The 15,085-nt window shown below is 53.3% G+C and overlaps 1 protein-coding gene across 3 annotated transcripts; it reads left to right on the top strand.

Moving 5' to 3' along the window:
• COPZ2 (coatomer protein complex subunit zeta 2) lies at positions 1-12,057 on the top strand. Of its 3 annotated transcripts, XR_747433.2 has the most exons (10): positions 1-137; positions 880-954; positions 4,178-4,259; positions 4,818-4,909; positions 5,388-5,443; positions 5,885-5,962; positions 9,048-9,099; positions 9,702-9,740; positions 10,417-10,530; positions 11,749-12,057. XR_747433.2 is itself a non-coding variant. In XM_010358583.2 (9 exons), exons 1-9 carry the CDS (start codon positions 27-29, stop codon positions 11,794-11,796), a joined length of 633 nt encoding a protein of 210 aa, XP_010356885.1. In that variant the 5' UTR covers positions 1-26; the 3' UTR covers positions 11,797-12,057. The 3 variants fall into 3 exon arrangements, 1 of the variants encoding a protein (XP_010356885.1); XR_004055155.1 differs by lacking the exon at positions 880-954; XM_010358583.2 differs by lacking the exon at positions 10,417-10,530.
• Positions 12,058-15,085: the final 3,028 nt, after the last annotated feature.

Genomic DNA, 15,085 nt, shown 5'->3' with positions numbered 1-15,085 from the left:
GCTGTCAGTGCGAGGCGGCGAGCGGAATGCAGCGGCCCGAGGCCTGGCCACGTCCACACCCGGGGGAGGGGGCCGCGGCGGCCCAGGCCGGGGGCCCGGCGCCGCCTGCTCGAGCCGGGGAGCCCTCGGGGCTGCGGGTACGGAGCGGGCGGGAGCGGGGGTCCCGGGCGGCGGGAGCTGGGCCGGGACGGTGCAGGATTGAGGGGAGCAGCCAACTCAGAACTCGCGCGCCCAGCGGCTGGGAACTTTGTGTCACCCCTGACCGGCCCCAGGACCCGGGAGGAAAAGTTCGTCCCTGCGCCAACCGGCGAGGAGGCCTGTCCTGAGTCTGTCGGCGCGGGGCTGAAGTTCTGGGTCCGTTTGGAACGGGGGGTGGCGGGTGAGTTGCGATTCCGCGGGGAGGATAAGGAGTGGCCTGTCCGTCCCAGACTCGCCTCCCATCACCGGTGGGTGATGGGCATGCTGCTGGAGTCCACCCGGGCCAGGGCCTGGGGGCGCGCTGAGAGCGCAGGTCCAGCCCGGCCAGGGATCAGCTGGAAGGAGGAGGCTCGGCCCGCTGTCCCCCCCGGCCCAGGTTCTGTGATACACTCCGACTCGGGCTCTGGAGCAGTCAGTGCATGACAGAACTTGGGCCCGGAAGGACCTTCTGCACCCAACGGGCACAGCGCCCACTCGGGACCTGCAGTGGAACATCTGCCTGGGAGTGGAGTGGGCACCTGGGTTGGCCCATGTGGCACAGGGTTGGGCAGAACCAGCTGTGGACCTTGAGGGCTGGGGTTGCTGGAGCCTGAGGGTGTATCCTAGGGCCAGCAGATCCCATAGAGACAGGGGGTCCACCTTGAGTCAGGGGCCAAACAGAACTCTCCTCCCCGGTGTCAGTTGCAGGAACCTTCCCTCTACACCATCAAGGCTGTTTTCATCCTAGATAATGACGGGCGCCGGCTGCTGGCCAAGGTAACCTCTGACCCCACCTGTGAGGGACACAGTTCCCATCCAGCTGACACTCCTGTCTCAGGAGAAACTCCACTGTGGTCTCTGTGACTCAGGGCAGCTCAGCTTAGACCCCTCCAGAGGTCCTTCTCATCCTCCTGCCTTGTCAAGGTGCTGCTCCCTGAAGTGATGGGTCTCCTCTGTTTCTACTCATGTTCCCTGAAATGTTTCCTCATCATCCTGCTACTGGCCAGTTGGACCTGGGCATGGGAAGTTTCTGCCTAGTAGATCAGTGGAGTGTTGAGCCTGGGACCCAAGAGTCTTAGTCCCCAAACCCCTACACAAGCTCTTTTGTTCTTTGGGGTTTTTCTCTAAACCTCCTCAGAACCTCCACTATTGTTCTACAGCTTGGCAAACACTAAGGATTTAGTCTAAGGAGTCTAAGGATTTAGAACCAGATGGGATTTTAGAGACTGTGTAATCCAACTCTTTAATTTCGTAGATGAAGAAAATGAGGTGTAGAGAAGCTAAGTGAATTGCCTGAGGTCACAAGTATTAATATCCTAACAGATCCAAACTCATATTTTATTTATTTATTTATTTAATTTTTTCACTTCTCCCATTTCACAGGTTTCACAGGCAAACTCAGGTTTTTTTACATTAAGCTCAAGGTCGTTTTCACTGTACCCCCATTCAATTATCTGTTATCTATCCTAGCAAACACGGCCTGAGCAAACCAAACTAAAATAATCCAAAAATAAATTTCTACTGTCAACACAATTAATTGTAGTGGAGCTACAGCATCTGCATTAGCTGTGAAATGCATTAGGCTGGGCGCGATGGCTCACACCTGTAATCCCAGCACTTTGGGAGGCCGAGGTGGGCAGATCACTCGAGGTCAGGAGTTTAAAAGCAACCTGGCCAACATGGTGAAACCCTGTCTTTACTAAATATACAAAAAATTAGCTGGGCATGGTGGTGGGCGCCTGTAGTTACAGCTACTTGAGAGGCTGAGGCAGGAGAATTGCTTGAACCTGGAAGGCGAAGATTGCAGTGAGCCAAGATCGCGCCATTGCACTCCAGCCTGGGCAACAAGAGCGAAACTCTGTCTCAAAAGAAAAAGAAAAAGAAAAGAAATGCATTATAAGGCCAGGCGCAGTGGCTGATGCCTGTAATCCCAGCACTTTGGGAGGCTGAGACGGGTGGACTGCTTGAGCCCAGGAGTGCCAGACCAGCCTGGGCAACATGGCAAACCCCATCTCTACAAAAAAAAGTATGAAAATTAGCTGGGCGTGGTGGTGTGCGCCTGTAGTCCCAGCTGCTTGGGGGGCTGAAGTGGGAGGATCGCCTGAGCCTGGGAGGTTGAGGCTGCAGTGAGCCATGATCGAGCTACTGCCCTTCAATCTGGGTTATAGAGTGAGACCCCATCTCAAAAAATAGATTTTCTGTTTGTTTGTTTGGAGCTGAAACTTTTTCTGTTTTTATGACATTCCAATAAGCAGTGACCAGTAGGGAGATGGCTAATCTGCCTGCAGATTGAGTACTAAGTGGCAAAATCCACATCCAGAAAATTGAAAACTGAGCTGACCACACCTTGCCCCAGCAGATGGTCAGAGGTGGATCAGCAAGGCCAAAGGCTCTTGCTCCCTACAGATTAAGAAACTGAGTAAGAGAAAGAGGCTCACCATTCCCAAACAAAAAAACATTAATTTAGTTATGGGATGTGTGCGAGGAATTATTTCTTAGATATTTAATCTTCACTATAACCCTGTCTGCAGTCAGACCGTCCTTACTGCTCAAACCCAGCTTTGGCCTCACAACTGTGAGATGTTGGGGAAGTTACCTGACTTCTTTTTTTGTTTTTTGTTTGTTTGTTTGTTTGTTTTGTTTTCTTGAGACAGAGTCTCACTCTGCTGCCCAGACTGGAGTGCAGTGGCGCGATCTCAGCTCACTGCAAGCTCCGCCTCCCGGGTTCACACCATTCTCCTGCCTCAGCCTCCCGAGTAGCTGGGACTACAGGCGCCCGCCACCACCCCCAGCTAATTTTTTTGTATTTTTAGTAGAGACGGGGTTTCACCGTGTTAGCCAGGATGGTCTCGATCTTCTAACCTCATGATCCGCCCGCCTCGGCCTCCCAAAGTGCTGGGATTACAGGCGTGAGCCACTGTGCCTGGTCGTTACCTGACTTCTTGATGCCCCAGTTTCCCCATCTGTGTAATGGGGATAATAAAGTAGCTGTTGTTATTATCATTATTATTGTTTAAGAAGGTGTCCTGGTTTTGCCATCTTTCCTGTAGACTCCGGGTGTTGTAGAATTAGTGTGCCCTAGTGACCATGCCAATTCTTAACACCCTGCACATTTGCTGAATGTACAAGATCCTCCAAGAAACCAGAGGGGACTCCAAAAGCAGGCCTCAATATCCCTCTACTTTTTGGGACTTTCTTTGCTCAGAATTTCTTTTTTTTTTTTTTTTTTTTTGAGGCGGAGTCTTGCTCTGTCACCCAGGCTGGAGTGCAGTGGCCGGATCTCAGCTCACTGCAAGCTTCCCCTCCCGGGTTCCCGCCATTCTCCTGCCTCAGCCTCCCAAGTAGCTGGGACTACAAGCGCCCGCCACCTCGCCTGGCTAGTTTTTTGTATTTTTTAGTAGAGACGGGGTTTCACTGTGTTTGCCAGGATGGTCTCGATCTCCTGACCTTGTGATCCGCCCGTCTCGGCCTCCCAAAGTGCTGGGATTACAGGCTTGAGCCACCGCGCCCGGCCCAGAATTTCTTTTGGAGGGGGCGGAGCATGGTGGCTCACTCCTGTAATCCCAGCACTTTGGGAGGCCAAGGCAGGTGGATCACCTGAGGTTGGGAGTTCGAGACCAGCCTGACCAACATGGAGAAACCCCGTCTCGACTAAAAATACAAAATTAGCCAGGCATGGTGGCACATGCCTGTAATCTCAGCTACTCAGGAGGCTGAGGCAGGAGAATTGCTTCAACCCAGGAGGTGGAGGTTGTGGTGAGCCGAGATCGTGCCATTGCACTCTAGCCTGTGCAATAAGAGCAAAACTCCATCTAAAAAAATAATAATAATTTGTTTTGGAGGAACTAGTGAGCCAACAGGCCTAGGGTGCAGTAATGGAGAGATGGGGCAGGGAAGCAGGATCCCGCTTGCCCAGCACCTAATCTTTCCTGCCCCCAAATCTAGGGAGGATCCAGGCTGTGTGGAAAGCTATGGTCCCTTCTCCTTCCCTTTCTCATAGTATTATGATGACACATTCCCCTCCATGAAGGAGCAGATGGTTTTCGAGAAAAATGTCTTCAACAAGACCAGCCGGACTGAGAGTAAGTGTCCCCCTCTTTCTCCACCAGACTATCAGATGCACACTGTCATCTTCTCCATCTGGACACATCTGTCCCCATCAGCCTTGCACACCCACGGGCCATTTCCCTTTCTTCAGAGGCTTTTTGTCCTCTCCTTCCCAGGTGTTCTCCACTCCCTTCCTCCAGGGAACCTCCACTCCCTGTCACTCTCCAATCCCCCTGGCTACCTATCCCCCCAGCATCCCCAGGCCTCTCTGTAGCTGAGGAGGCCAACTGTATTGTGGTCCCAACCTGAATCTGGTCCCAAGGTGCTGCACAGGGTGGGAGCGTGGACAGGAGGTAAACTAGTCGACAACTGGGCTTGTTGACTCCTTGGCCTGAGGCAGTCCCTAGAAATAGAGTATCGATAAGGGGAAGGACATGCGGCAGCCTAATGGTAGTGTCCCTAGTGCTGTCTTTCCAAGGGTTCTCTAGAAAGGGGAGAAGGAAATAGGAGAGTCACAGAGTCATAGATGAGGAGGAAGGGCTAGGATGGGACCAGGCAAGTTGGCCAGTACTGAAAGCTCTCTCCATTTCTAGGTGAGATTGCATTTTTTGGGGGTATGACCATCGTCTACAAGAACAGCATTGACCTCTTCCTATACGTGGTGGGCTCATCCTACGAGAATGAGGTGAATTCAGGAGGTTGGGGCAGTAAGAAGGGCTATCTATGGGGAAATGTTGTTATCTGGAATCTGGGCTTGAGGCTGGGACCTGGAGGCTCACCATTGGACCCCTCCTGCTAGGCTCCATGAGGTAGAGGGGGGCAGCAAGAAGGGTTCTTTCTGGGACAATGTGTATCCTCGATAACCCTTAGTTTCCTTGGGAACCAGGAATGAAGTCATCACTTCATCTGCAAGGGAGGCTTTGTCCTTCTTAGACATAACTAGAGAAGGATACACTAAATGTCTCCCAGTGGAGAACTCCAGTTTCCCAGCCCAGACACATGGAAGTTCCCTCTAATGTCACACTGCAGTCAGTTTCCAGCCCAGGCCTCTGAAGAGGGAGAGCTCGCCATTGCTGCCCACACAGGTGGGCTCCAAGTGCTTCCTTTGACCTTCTCAATCTCAAGCTCTCTTGTTTTCCTCCTCCCGTATCTGCCCATCCCAGCTGATGCTCATGTCTGTTCTCACCTGCCTGTTTGAGTCTCTGAACCACATGTTAAGGTGAGTGAGGTTCTTTGCCCTCCAAGGCCCCATCCCCCAGGCCCTGATATGTCACAGGGCCCTTCCTCCTTGTTTATCTCCTGAGGTCCCCACAAGACTAAGATAATCTAAAAAGAAAAGTTCATAGTCGACACAATGAACCAAAGTAGGGCTATGCTATAGCATCTAACCTAGTTGTGAAACGCATTCGGGGTCCTGTGGTGGGTGCTGGGGTGTCAAGGCCCAAAGTATGGGAGGTTGGACGAGGTGGGGTATAAGGAAGCGAACTGCCCTTTGCTCAGGAATGCCTTGCACGGGCTCTGTGCTCACTGCCCTTCACATTCTCCTTGTTTGGTGAGAGGTGAATGAGACAGTCTTTGGAGAGTGGGGTCAGCCTCACCTAGGCAGGGACTCAGTTCCTCCCAGCTACGGGGAGGCTCAGGAGCTTGTGTCCACCTTTAGGAAGAACGTGGAGAAGCGCTGGTTGCTGGAGAACATGGATGGAGCCTTCTTGGTGCTGGACGAGATTGTGGATGGCGGGTGAGGAGGGGACAGTCAGGGATACTCATAGCAGGAGTGCCTTTGAGAGTCATCAGCCCCAGATGGCACCCAGCATGGCCAGAACTCTGACCAACTTTTCACTCCCTTCCCCCAGCATATTCCCAGGGATCCCATTCCCCTACCCCTTCCCCTTACTAGCGCCCCACCCATGAAGATGGAAGTTGATTTCAATGTTAGCCAAAGTCAAGCCAAACAAGAGAGTAACCTGATGTCAAACTATGGGAGACAGTTGAATAGGCAGGGTTTCGGGAAAATCCAGTTTGGTCTCCAATGCCCAGGGGAAGCACTGGCACAGATGCTGGCCCTCTCTGGAAGGACTTCAGACAGTCCCACCAGCCCCACATGTCCTGCTCTTAGGGCTCAATTCCAGCACCAGCTAGATGTGTGACCTGGGTCAATTACTGACTCTCCCTGAGCCTTACTTTCTCCATCTTTAGGATGGAGGTAATAAGGGATTAAATGAGAAAATACATGTGAAGCTTGTGGTTCTCATTCAATAGATGTTGCCTCCTATTGGTATGCTAGTATATTCTTAGGAAGTTAGGAGTTCTTTTAAAAAAGTTGGTTCATGAATTTCCATCAGGGGACCAATATGGAGAGAGAAAAAGAAGTTCTGGCTTTGGGGAAAACAATAAAAAAATTTCTTTTCTTTTTTTTTTTTTTTGAGACAGTCTCACTCTGTCGCCCAGGCTGGTGTGCAGTGGCCTGATCTGGGCTCACTGCAAGCTCTGCCTCCCGGGTTCATGCCATTCTCCTGCCTCAGCCTCCTGAGCAACTGGGACTACAGGCGCCTGCCACCACGCCTGGAAAATTTTCTGTATTTTTAGTAGAGACGGGGTTTCACCGTGTTAGCCAGGATGGTCTCGATCTCCTGACTTCATGATCCACCCGCCTCGGCCTCCCAAAGTGCTGGGATTACAGGTGTGAGCCACCGCACCCGGCCAATAGAAATTTCTTGAGCACCTTAAAAACATACATGCCTCTATCATTACATTATTTTATACATTAGGAAACAGGCTCAAAGGTTCAAGTGACATGCCGGAGGTCATTCACACAGCTAAGGAGTGGCAGGGCCAAGATCTCAAACCATGTGCATAGTTCCAGGGGCCGTGCTCTTTCCACGGCACTGTACTGGACTGCCTGGGGCACTAAAGAATGCCTCCCCTCTCTATAGCCGTTAACAGCCTGCTACTGCTAGGCTTCCTGCAGAATTCTGGAACCCAAAAGTGAGTGGGGTAATGCCAGGTTTTGGGGAGCCAGAAGCATATACAATTTGGTGAACGCTCTTGAAGGAAAACTTTACACAAACACACACAAAACTACAAATGCAGAACCAGATGCAGGGCTCTGGATGGCTTGTGCAAAGGAGGATGCCTGAGGTGTAAGCTTCACAAGCTTCCCGTCTCTGCCTCTGAGGAGTTCAGTTTCCTGCCAAGAAAAACTGGGGAAGCGCCAGTCGGGAGGCAACGCCTAAACTGGAGCCTTGGCCTGGGATGCTCTTTATGGATTCCAGGACCCCTGGCTAGGGAGCCTGGGTCCTTAGGGTGCTCAGCCCAAGGATAGGGCCTGGAAGAGGCTCCCAAGAAATGTTTGTCATTTCCAGTGATTTAGTAAAAAAGAAAAACAAAGCTTCTGCTCTGGAGGAGTCTCACTGGTAAGGAGGTGCACTCAGATCCTGTCATCTTTGTCCTGCCGCAGTGACAGGCCCTCACATCCAATACCCTGTATATAACCCCAAGGCCTCATGAAGGAGTGCCTGCTCTCTGAGAAAAGCTACAATATTTGGGTCTACCAAAAGGGAAGTTTTTTTTGTTTTGTTTTTTGTGTATGTTTTTTTTTTTTTTTTTTTTTTTTTTTGGAGACGGAGTCTCGCTCCGTCACCCAGGCTGGAGTGCAGTGGCGCGATCTCGGCTCACTGCAACCTCTGCCTCCTGGGTTCAAGCAATTCTCCTGCCTCAGCCTCCTGAGTAGCTGGGATTATAGGCGTGCGCCACCAAGCCTGGCTAATTTTTTTTTTTTTTTGTATTTTTAGTAGAGATGGGGTTTCACCATATTGGCCAGGCTGGTCTCAAACTTCTGACCTTGTGATCTGCCTACCTCAACCTCCCAAAGTGCTGGGATTGCAGGCATGAGCCACTGTGCCCAGCCTAAAAGGGGAGATTTTTTTAAAAAGCTGGTTTTTTTTGTTTGTTTGTTTTTTGTTTTTTTTTGAGACGGAGTCTCACTCTGATGCCCAGGCCGGAGTGCAGTGGCGCAATCTTGGCTCACTGCAACTTCTGCCTCCCGGGTTCAAGCAATTCTCCTGCCTCACCCTCCCGAGTAGCTGGGATTACAAGTGTGTGCCACCATGCCTGGCTGATTTTTGTACTTTTAGTAGAGACAGAGTTTCGCCATGTTGGCCAGGCTGGTCTAGAACTTCTGACCTCAGGTGATCCACCTGCCTCGGCCTCCCAAAGTGCTGGGATTACAGGCGTGAGCCACTGTGCCCAGCCTTAAAACAAAGCAAAACAAAACAAAACAAAACTTTAAACATGTTTAAAGTAAAAAAAAAAAAAAAAAAAAAAAAAAAATGGGAGGAAGTTGGGGAGAAGGTAGATGCTGATTTTTGGAGTTTCATTTCTTTTATGCAGGGCATGACCCCATGCCATAAAATAACAGTGCAACAAGATAAGAACCCCCAGGGCCTCCCTTCCTAAGTCTTTTCACAGGGAATCCAACCCTATACCCAGAAAGTGAAGTGAACTTTCAAGAGCTCTGAGTTTTGAGAGTCCCTGCTTTTGACATCCTGATCATTCTAGACCAGACTGTTCTCATCCGGTTTGGAAGATTTTGCCCAGGGATGACAAAGCATGTGGACCACTGGGTTGAAGCATCAGAGAATCAGAGCTGAGGGCCCTCCATGCTGGGGGAGAGTTCTGACTTAAGGGCTATCAGTGGGAAGGGACCTGGAAGGTGGAAGTGTTGCAGGATGCATTGGGAGAGGGAAGAGGCTTGGCAAGGAGAGGGAGCAGAGGGGAGGATTGTGCCACTGATTTGCCTCCTGGTTTTTCCTCTCATCTCATAGTGTGATTCTGGAGAGTGACCCCCAGCAAGTGATCCAGAAGGTGAATTTTAGGGTAAGAGTCTTCTTGCACACCTCCTCTTTTAGGCTGCCCTTCCTGTCCTTCCTGGACATGGGGCTGCCAAGGCCGAGACGCTAGAAACCCAAGCTCCTCTAGCAGAAGACAACCACTGGGCTGATACACTTGTTAGGGGTGGGATGAGCAGCAGTTTGTGGGTGGGATGCCAGTTAATGGACGAGATCTTCCTGTCCTCTCCCCAGCTAGGAGCACAAGTACCTCACCTCTTCCCTGGTAGGAAGTACAGACTGGGGAAATAAATACATCCTGAAAGAGGCACCAGGTGGCTGCCTTGGCCTTGAGGTTGGGGGTCAGGGGTATGGATAGAACCTCCCCGCCTTGTTTGGCTTTCTCATGTCTAGATGAAACCTTTCTTCCCATCTTCCCTCACCCTCCATGCACCATAGCACAATCCCAGAAGTCCCAGCTTCCAAATGACAGGCTGCAGGACTTCTACTAACCAGTCACACAGGTGCAGCTCTGAATCACCCTAACCACTGCACCACCTCACCCATACCCCCAAGCCCCTTTCCTTCACCTCCCTGACCCAGGACCCTCATGCTGGCTCTACCCCACCCTTTGACTCTGCTTCCTTACAGGCAGATGATGGCAGCTTGACTGAACAGAGTGTGGCCCAGGTAGGCCCCCCTGCATCTGCCTTGGCTAGAAATGGTCTAGAGACATACCGGGAGCAGAGCATCCTAGGGGGACCCAGTGAAGCTATCAAGTCTGAAAAATCAGGGGTGCAGGAGGGAAGGGATGAGGCAGTGACAGGTCATATCTTGAAGAGACTCGCTGGAGGCCTCCGGGCTCTCCAGGTTGGGGGAGCTGGGTACTAATGGATGGATGGGAGTGTTACCATTAGCCCACCTCATCTCCTGGCTTGGTTTAGTTGGATTGAAACTAGGATGAGCGGCCTACCTTGGAGATGGCTGGGTCACTTGTCCCCGCCCCCCAAAAATCTGGGAACTCAGGCCTCTGATGCACCCTCTACAGAAACCTGGAAAGGGTACCAAATAGAGTTTGGCTCCTAAACCCTGTCTTTGCCATTTAGGGTGCACGCTGGGATTATTAAGGGACTCTCAAACCCATGATAGGATCTGATTTTCCCCACTCATCACTTGTCATCTTGCCCCTGAATGACCTGGCTATGGAAGAACCTGCCACAATGCTGCATGGTCCTATCTGGAGGTGCACGCAAAGTGGGAGGCCAGGGGGAGGTTCCTGACTCTGAAGCCTGATCAGTTCCCCAGCTGCACAAACTTCCTGCTAGTTCAGGACGACTGTCTTGACCTCTCTTCTGTCTGCCTGCAGGTCTCTCTGCTCAGACTAATCCTGCTTGTATGGAACTTCCTGCCTTGGCGCTAACACCTTGTGCTGTGGTGGCCCTACCGAGATGAGCCTGTACTGTCTCGTGTGGAGTCCCAGGTGTGGTGCCCATTTTCCTGCACTGCCCCTAACATTCACTCTGCTTCGCCCTCCCCTCTGATTCCCTATGTTTCCTCATACCATGCTGGAATGAATGCAGCTACAAGGCAATTTTCAGGGTGGAAAGAGGGTAGGGAGTAATGAGCAGAGCAGATAAGAACATGGGTGCTCATGGGAGTCATCCCAGGATACATGTTCCACCTTACCACCTAAAGCTGGGTGACCTAGGGCAAGTTACTCAACCTCTCTGGGCCTCACATAATAACAGGACCCTCCTCATGGAGTTATGACAATTCAATGAGCCAATGCATGGCAAGCTCTTAGCAGGGCTCCAAGCAAGTTAACACATGCTGAATAACCATCAGTATTTCTCCAAAGGGAGAAAGAATGAAAACATAGCATTTTTAATGGAATTCTTGAGTAAAAACAAAGCAAGCTACAGGTGGCCAATGGGCGATAAAATTAGATTTTTTAGAGGACAAAGTTAGATTCCGGCTAGGAGAATCAGGGGAACCCTAAGCCACTGTCCCCAAGAGAGGAGGGAGACTGTGCAGGAGGAGGAGACAGACACAGTGTTCCCTCCTTCTCTAGAAGGGAATGAGGCTGAGTGGCTGAAGGGACAGCCTACCTGAGGGACACACCTGGTGTCCTGTCCCCCTCTCCTGCTTTGGTATTGTGCATGCGTGCGTACACTTGTATGGATTTGTGTAAGCACTGGTCTGAAACTTTCCACCAGGCATCCCATCGCAGGGTCTGGCCGGCCACCCTTTGCCAGCTATGCCACATCAGCTGTGGGTTGGGGTGGGGTGTTGAGGACACATTGCCAGTCATGGCCAGAGCTGGGGGTTTGCTGAGGCATCAGCACAGGGAGTGTCAGGCCTGGGCCCCGTCTCCGCCTGGACGTGGCACTGTGGGCGGGAACTCTCATGGCATGACAAGGGGGAGACAGGCTGCTGACACACCCACGCTGCAGATGCAGGAGCCAGAGGTCTGGGCGGGCTTGGGCCTGAGGTGGGAGCTGGCTGCAGCCGGTTTCGTCTGCGCTTTCTGACTTGAAGGGTTGGCCGCATTTAAGCCAAGCAGAGACAAGATGCTGCCACCTAGTGACCGGGGGTTGCAGGGGCGCTTAGGGAAGGTGGGCTGTGGACCTCCCCATGACTGTGTGTGTAGGCATTTGACATTCTCAATTCTCTCTCAACCTCCCCCACCCCACCCCAGGTTCTTCAGTCTGCCAAGGAACAAATTAAATGGTCCTTACTGAAATGAAGGCTGTGGATTCAAGGCTCCCTGCCCCCCAGACCATTTCCCCAATCCTGGCAAAAGTCCAAAGATCCCAGGGTCAGGAGAGACCCCTCTGCATCCCTAGGTCCCTCCCGGAACTGATTCCTAAGGTCTCCAGCCAGGGATTCAGAGATGCAAAGGTTTGGCCTCAGGAGAGTCACCTCTTCTCACTGCCTTGGCCTTAACTCATACCTTAGGCATTCCTGGCCCCAGGGCCCTAATAAACCTGCTTTTGTCTTCTGCCAAGGGTCTCCTTCTCTTTTGGCCTAGGAAGAGAGAGAGAGAGAGAGAGAGAGAGAGAGAGAGAGAGAGAGAGAGAGAGAGAGAGAGTGTGTGTGTGTGTGTGTGTGTGTGTGTGTGTGTGTGTGTGTGTGTGTGTGTTTTCAGATAAGGGCCCCTGCACTTCCTGTGGCTCATCGTTGGGATATCCAGTACCATGGTGGGGCGTGTCCCTGTGGTTGTGTGACTGGGGAGAGATGTGGGACAAGGGAAAGGGTACTATTTAACACCATGGGGGAGGGGGTGCGACGCTGATACCACGGAGCCCCATGTGTGGCGCATACTGCCAGGTAGGGAAGAGCAAAGGATGGTACCCCTATTTTGCGATGCAGTACAGATATGGTGGCTCCGCTGGGGATTCCTTGAGTCATTTTTTCCATTCCCAGCCTCCAGAAGGGAAGGGAGTAAGGCTTCCTCCGAACAAACCGAGAAACAGCATGGCTATTTTTCTTGGCATGCCTGGAACTGTGGAATTCCATCCTGGCATACACCCTGGGCACTACAGCTCTCTGCAAGCTTGCGGGTGGTGGGGGAAAGGAAGCATCGCCAGCCCCCACCGTGCACGTGTCCTGAGCACCCTGTGCGCTGCAGAGGGTGTGAAGAATTGCAGGTCCGGAGGGAGAGGAGGGTGGAAGGGTGTCTCAGGGACAAACGGGAAGGGTGGAGATTGTATAGCCTTTCTGGGCTTCACGATTTCCCTTCTCTGTCGCCGTCCCAGAACCTCTGTTTTCTCCCTTCCACTCTCTGACGCGTACACTTTATGCGTCCCTGTAAATGCATCCCTGAGCCTGTCTAGCGTTGCGTCCCGGGACAGCTCGTTTCCCTCGATCCTTTGCGGACTGCAGCTGGTGGCTCACGCTCCACCCCGGCCCCGCCCCTCGCGTGCGCTGAGCACTGTGGGAAGCCCCGCCTCAGGAAAGCATCCGCGATCTTATGGTGCCACCTGCAGGGACAGGCGGGAAACGCGCTCCCGCCGGGGCCGCCCCGCTGACTAACTCCGCCCCCAGGGCGGGCCCGACTCCAGCTCCTGGGCGTTACTAGTTGGTTTCCGACACCGGCGACAGGACGTTGCCCTAGCAACCGGCACGCGTGACCCACCCTGCTAGTTCCGCGCCAGCGTGGCCACAGGAATTTCAGCGAGGGAGGGAAAGTGGCGAGACGTGGACGTTAATAGAAGTTGTCCCTGCGGCTTTCAAGTCCTACATTATAAAACTGTTTAAGATTGAACATTTATAACGGGCTTGACTACTTCTGCAATTAGAGAAAATGATGCAGTTATGTAAACATTTACGTTGTGAGCGCTGGGTGCATAACCCATCCGAGTAAATAATGCAAAATGGCAACTCTTGGAAGGGGAGAAAAAAAAGTATTCGGTTAAATTCCTTGGAGTTCAGGGGCCACTATGGCGACAAGAAAGGAGACATTTTCTAGAAATATTTTGGCAAATACGCGGCCACACCCAGGGCTTGGCTCCCTCCACCACCCTTAAGCGACCGCAAGGAGGGACTGGGAAATGCGCTTCCTAGCAACGCGGTCGCGCCTGCCTCGGCCCTGCCATTCCAAAGTAGCAGGGACGGGAATGGAAAGGGACAGGCAGGAGCCGGGCACTTCACACAAACTGGCTCACCGAATCCTGTGAATTACGCCATGGTGTCCCCATTTTACGGAGGGGAACACCGAGGCTCAGGTTGAAGTGTTTGGTGCAGTTTCCGCAGCGCGGGGCTCCGGATGGGGAACTGCTGGGGACAGGTGGCTTTCTCGCGCATCCCTGCCCTAGGCCCATCCGAACCCCTGGCTCACACAGGAACCGTACTGGGTTAAAAGGAAGGAGCTGAGGGGGCATGGCAATGACGAGAGAAGACCAGAAAGGTGTCCTTGCCCGCGATGGCTGAGGGATTGCGGGGAGCGGCGCTGCTCCGAAGCAGCCGACGGACCCACGCCGCAGAGGAGAGGACAGCGCAGAGCGGGCTGCGCAGCACTGCCAGGGGAGCTGGGAGGGCCGGCAGGGAAGGGCGCTGCCCCTTCCCGAGGACCCCGAGTTTGCAGGCCCAGCTTTCTGGGGGCTGAGGCAGAGACCCCGCTGGGGGTGGAGGGCCGCCGGCTGCTGTCCCCTAGCTCCCACGTGGCGCCCGCAGCCCGGCAGAGCCGCCAGGATGACGAGCCTGGCCTGCCGCCCAGAGTCCTGCCCTCTGGCACCGGCTTCCTCCAGACGGCCTCATTAGCGCTGCCACAGGCCGGAGTCGGCTGGCGCGGAGGGGAGCGCGGAGGACTGGTTTTCGGGAAGGGCGGCCGGCGGTTCCGGGCGGGAGGGCAGCCAGGGCCTGCCTTCCAGTCTCCTGCCATCCCCAGGGTCCCTCTGCATCTTTCTGCATTCCTCCACCCCCTTGCCCTCGTGGGCGATCCTGCCGGCCCCAAGTGTATAAGGGAAGGGGGCCTCAGTGCCTCTTCTTTCCTCCAGCAGAATGGGCACCAGGGCACGTCTGAAACCCAGAACCCAGGAGCCAGGGCCCAGCCAGACGGCACGCACAGAAACACCGGCCCCTGGGCTCTGGCGCGGAACAGGACGCCACGAACACGCAGACCCAACCCGGGGCGGAGAGGTAGTGCGGCCTGGCCGTGGGATCCCTTTTATACCACTTAGACCTCGCACGCCCCCTGCCTTCCGGCTATTGGCTGGCAGGAAGGCGGGGCTCGTCGGGTTGGCTGGCATCCAGGCGGTGATGGATGGCTCCCCGCTGGCGGGACCGCAGCCGGGCGGGGCGCTTTGCAGGACTGCAAAGATTGGCGGGGGTGGGGCCAGCTAGGCCTGGGTGTGGGGTGCAGCGGGGGGATGAGCAGGACACCGCCTGAGGCTCAAATTTTCTGTGCCCTTAACTACCCTTTGAAACTTTGCTGTATAGCGAAAAAAACAAAAAAACAAAAAAACTTACCTCTAAATTCCTGCTAGATACCCTTTAACTTTGGAGGCCGATGCAGGTAATGTTGAATAATTTAC

The sequence above is a fragment of the Rhinopithecus roxellana genome, chromosome 19 (genome assembly GCF_007565055.1).
Source record: "Rhinopithecus roxellana isolate Shanxi Qingling chromosome 19, ASM756505v1, whole genome shotgun sequence".
In the NCBI taxonomy this organism is placed as follows: Eukaryota; Metazoa; Chordata; class Mammalia; order Primates; family Cercopithecidae; genus Rhinopithecus; species Rhinopithecus roxellana.
The sequence above is the reverse complement of the archived record's forward strand: the minus strand, read 5'-3'. Positions and strand labels throughout refer to the sequence as shown.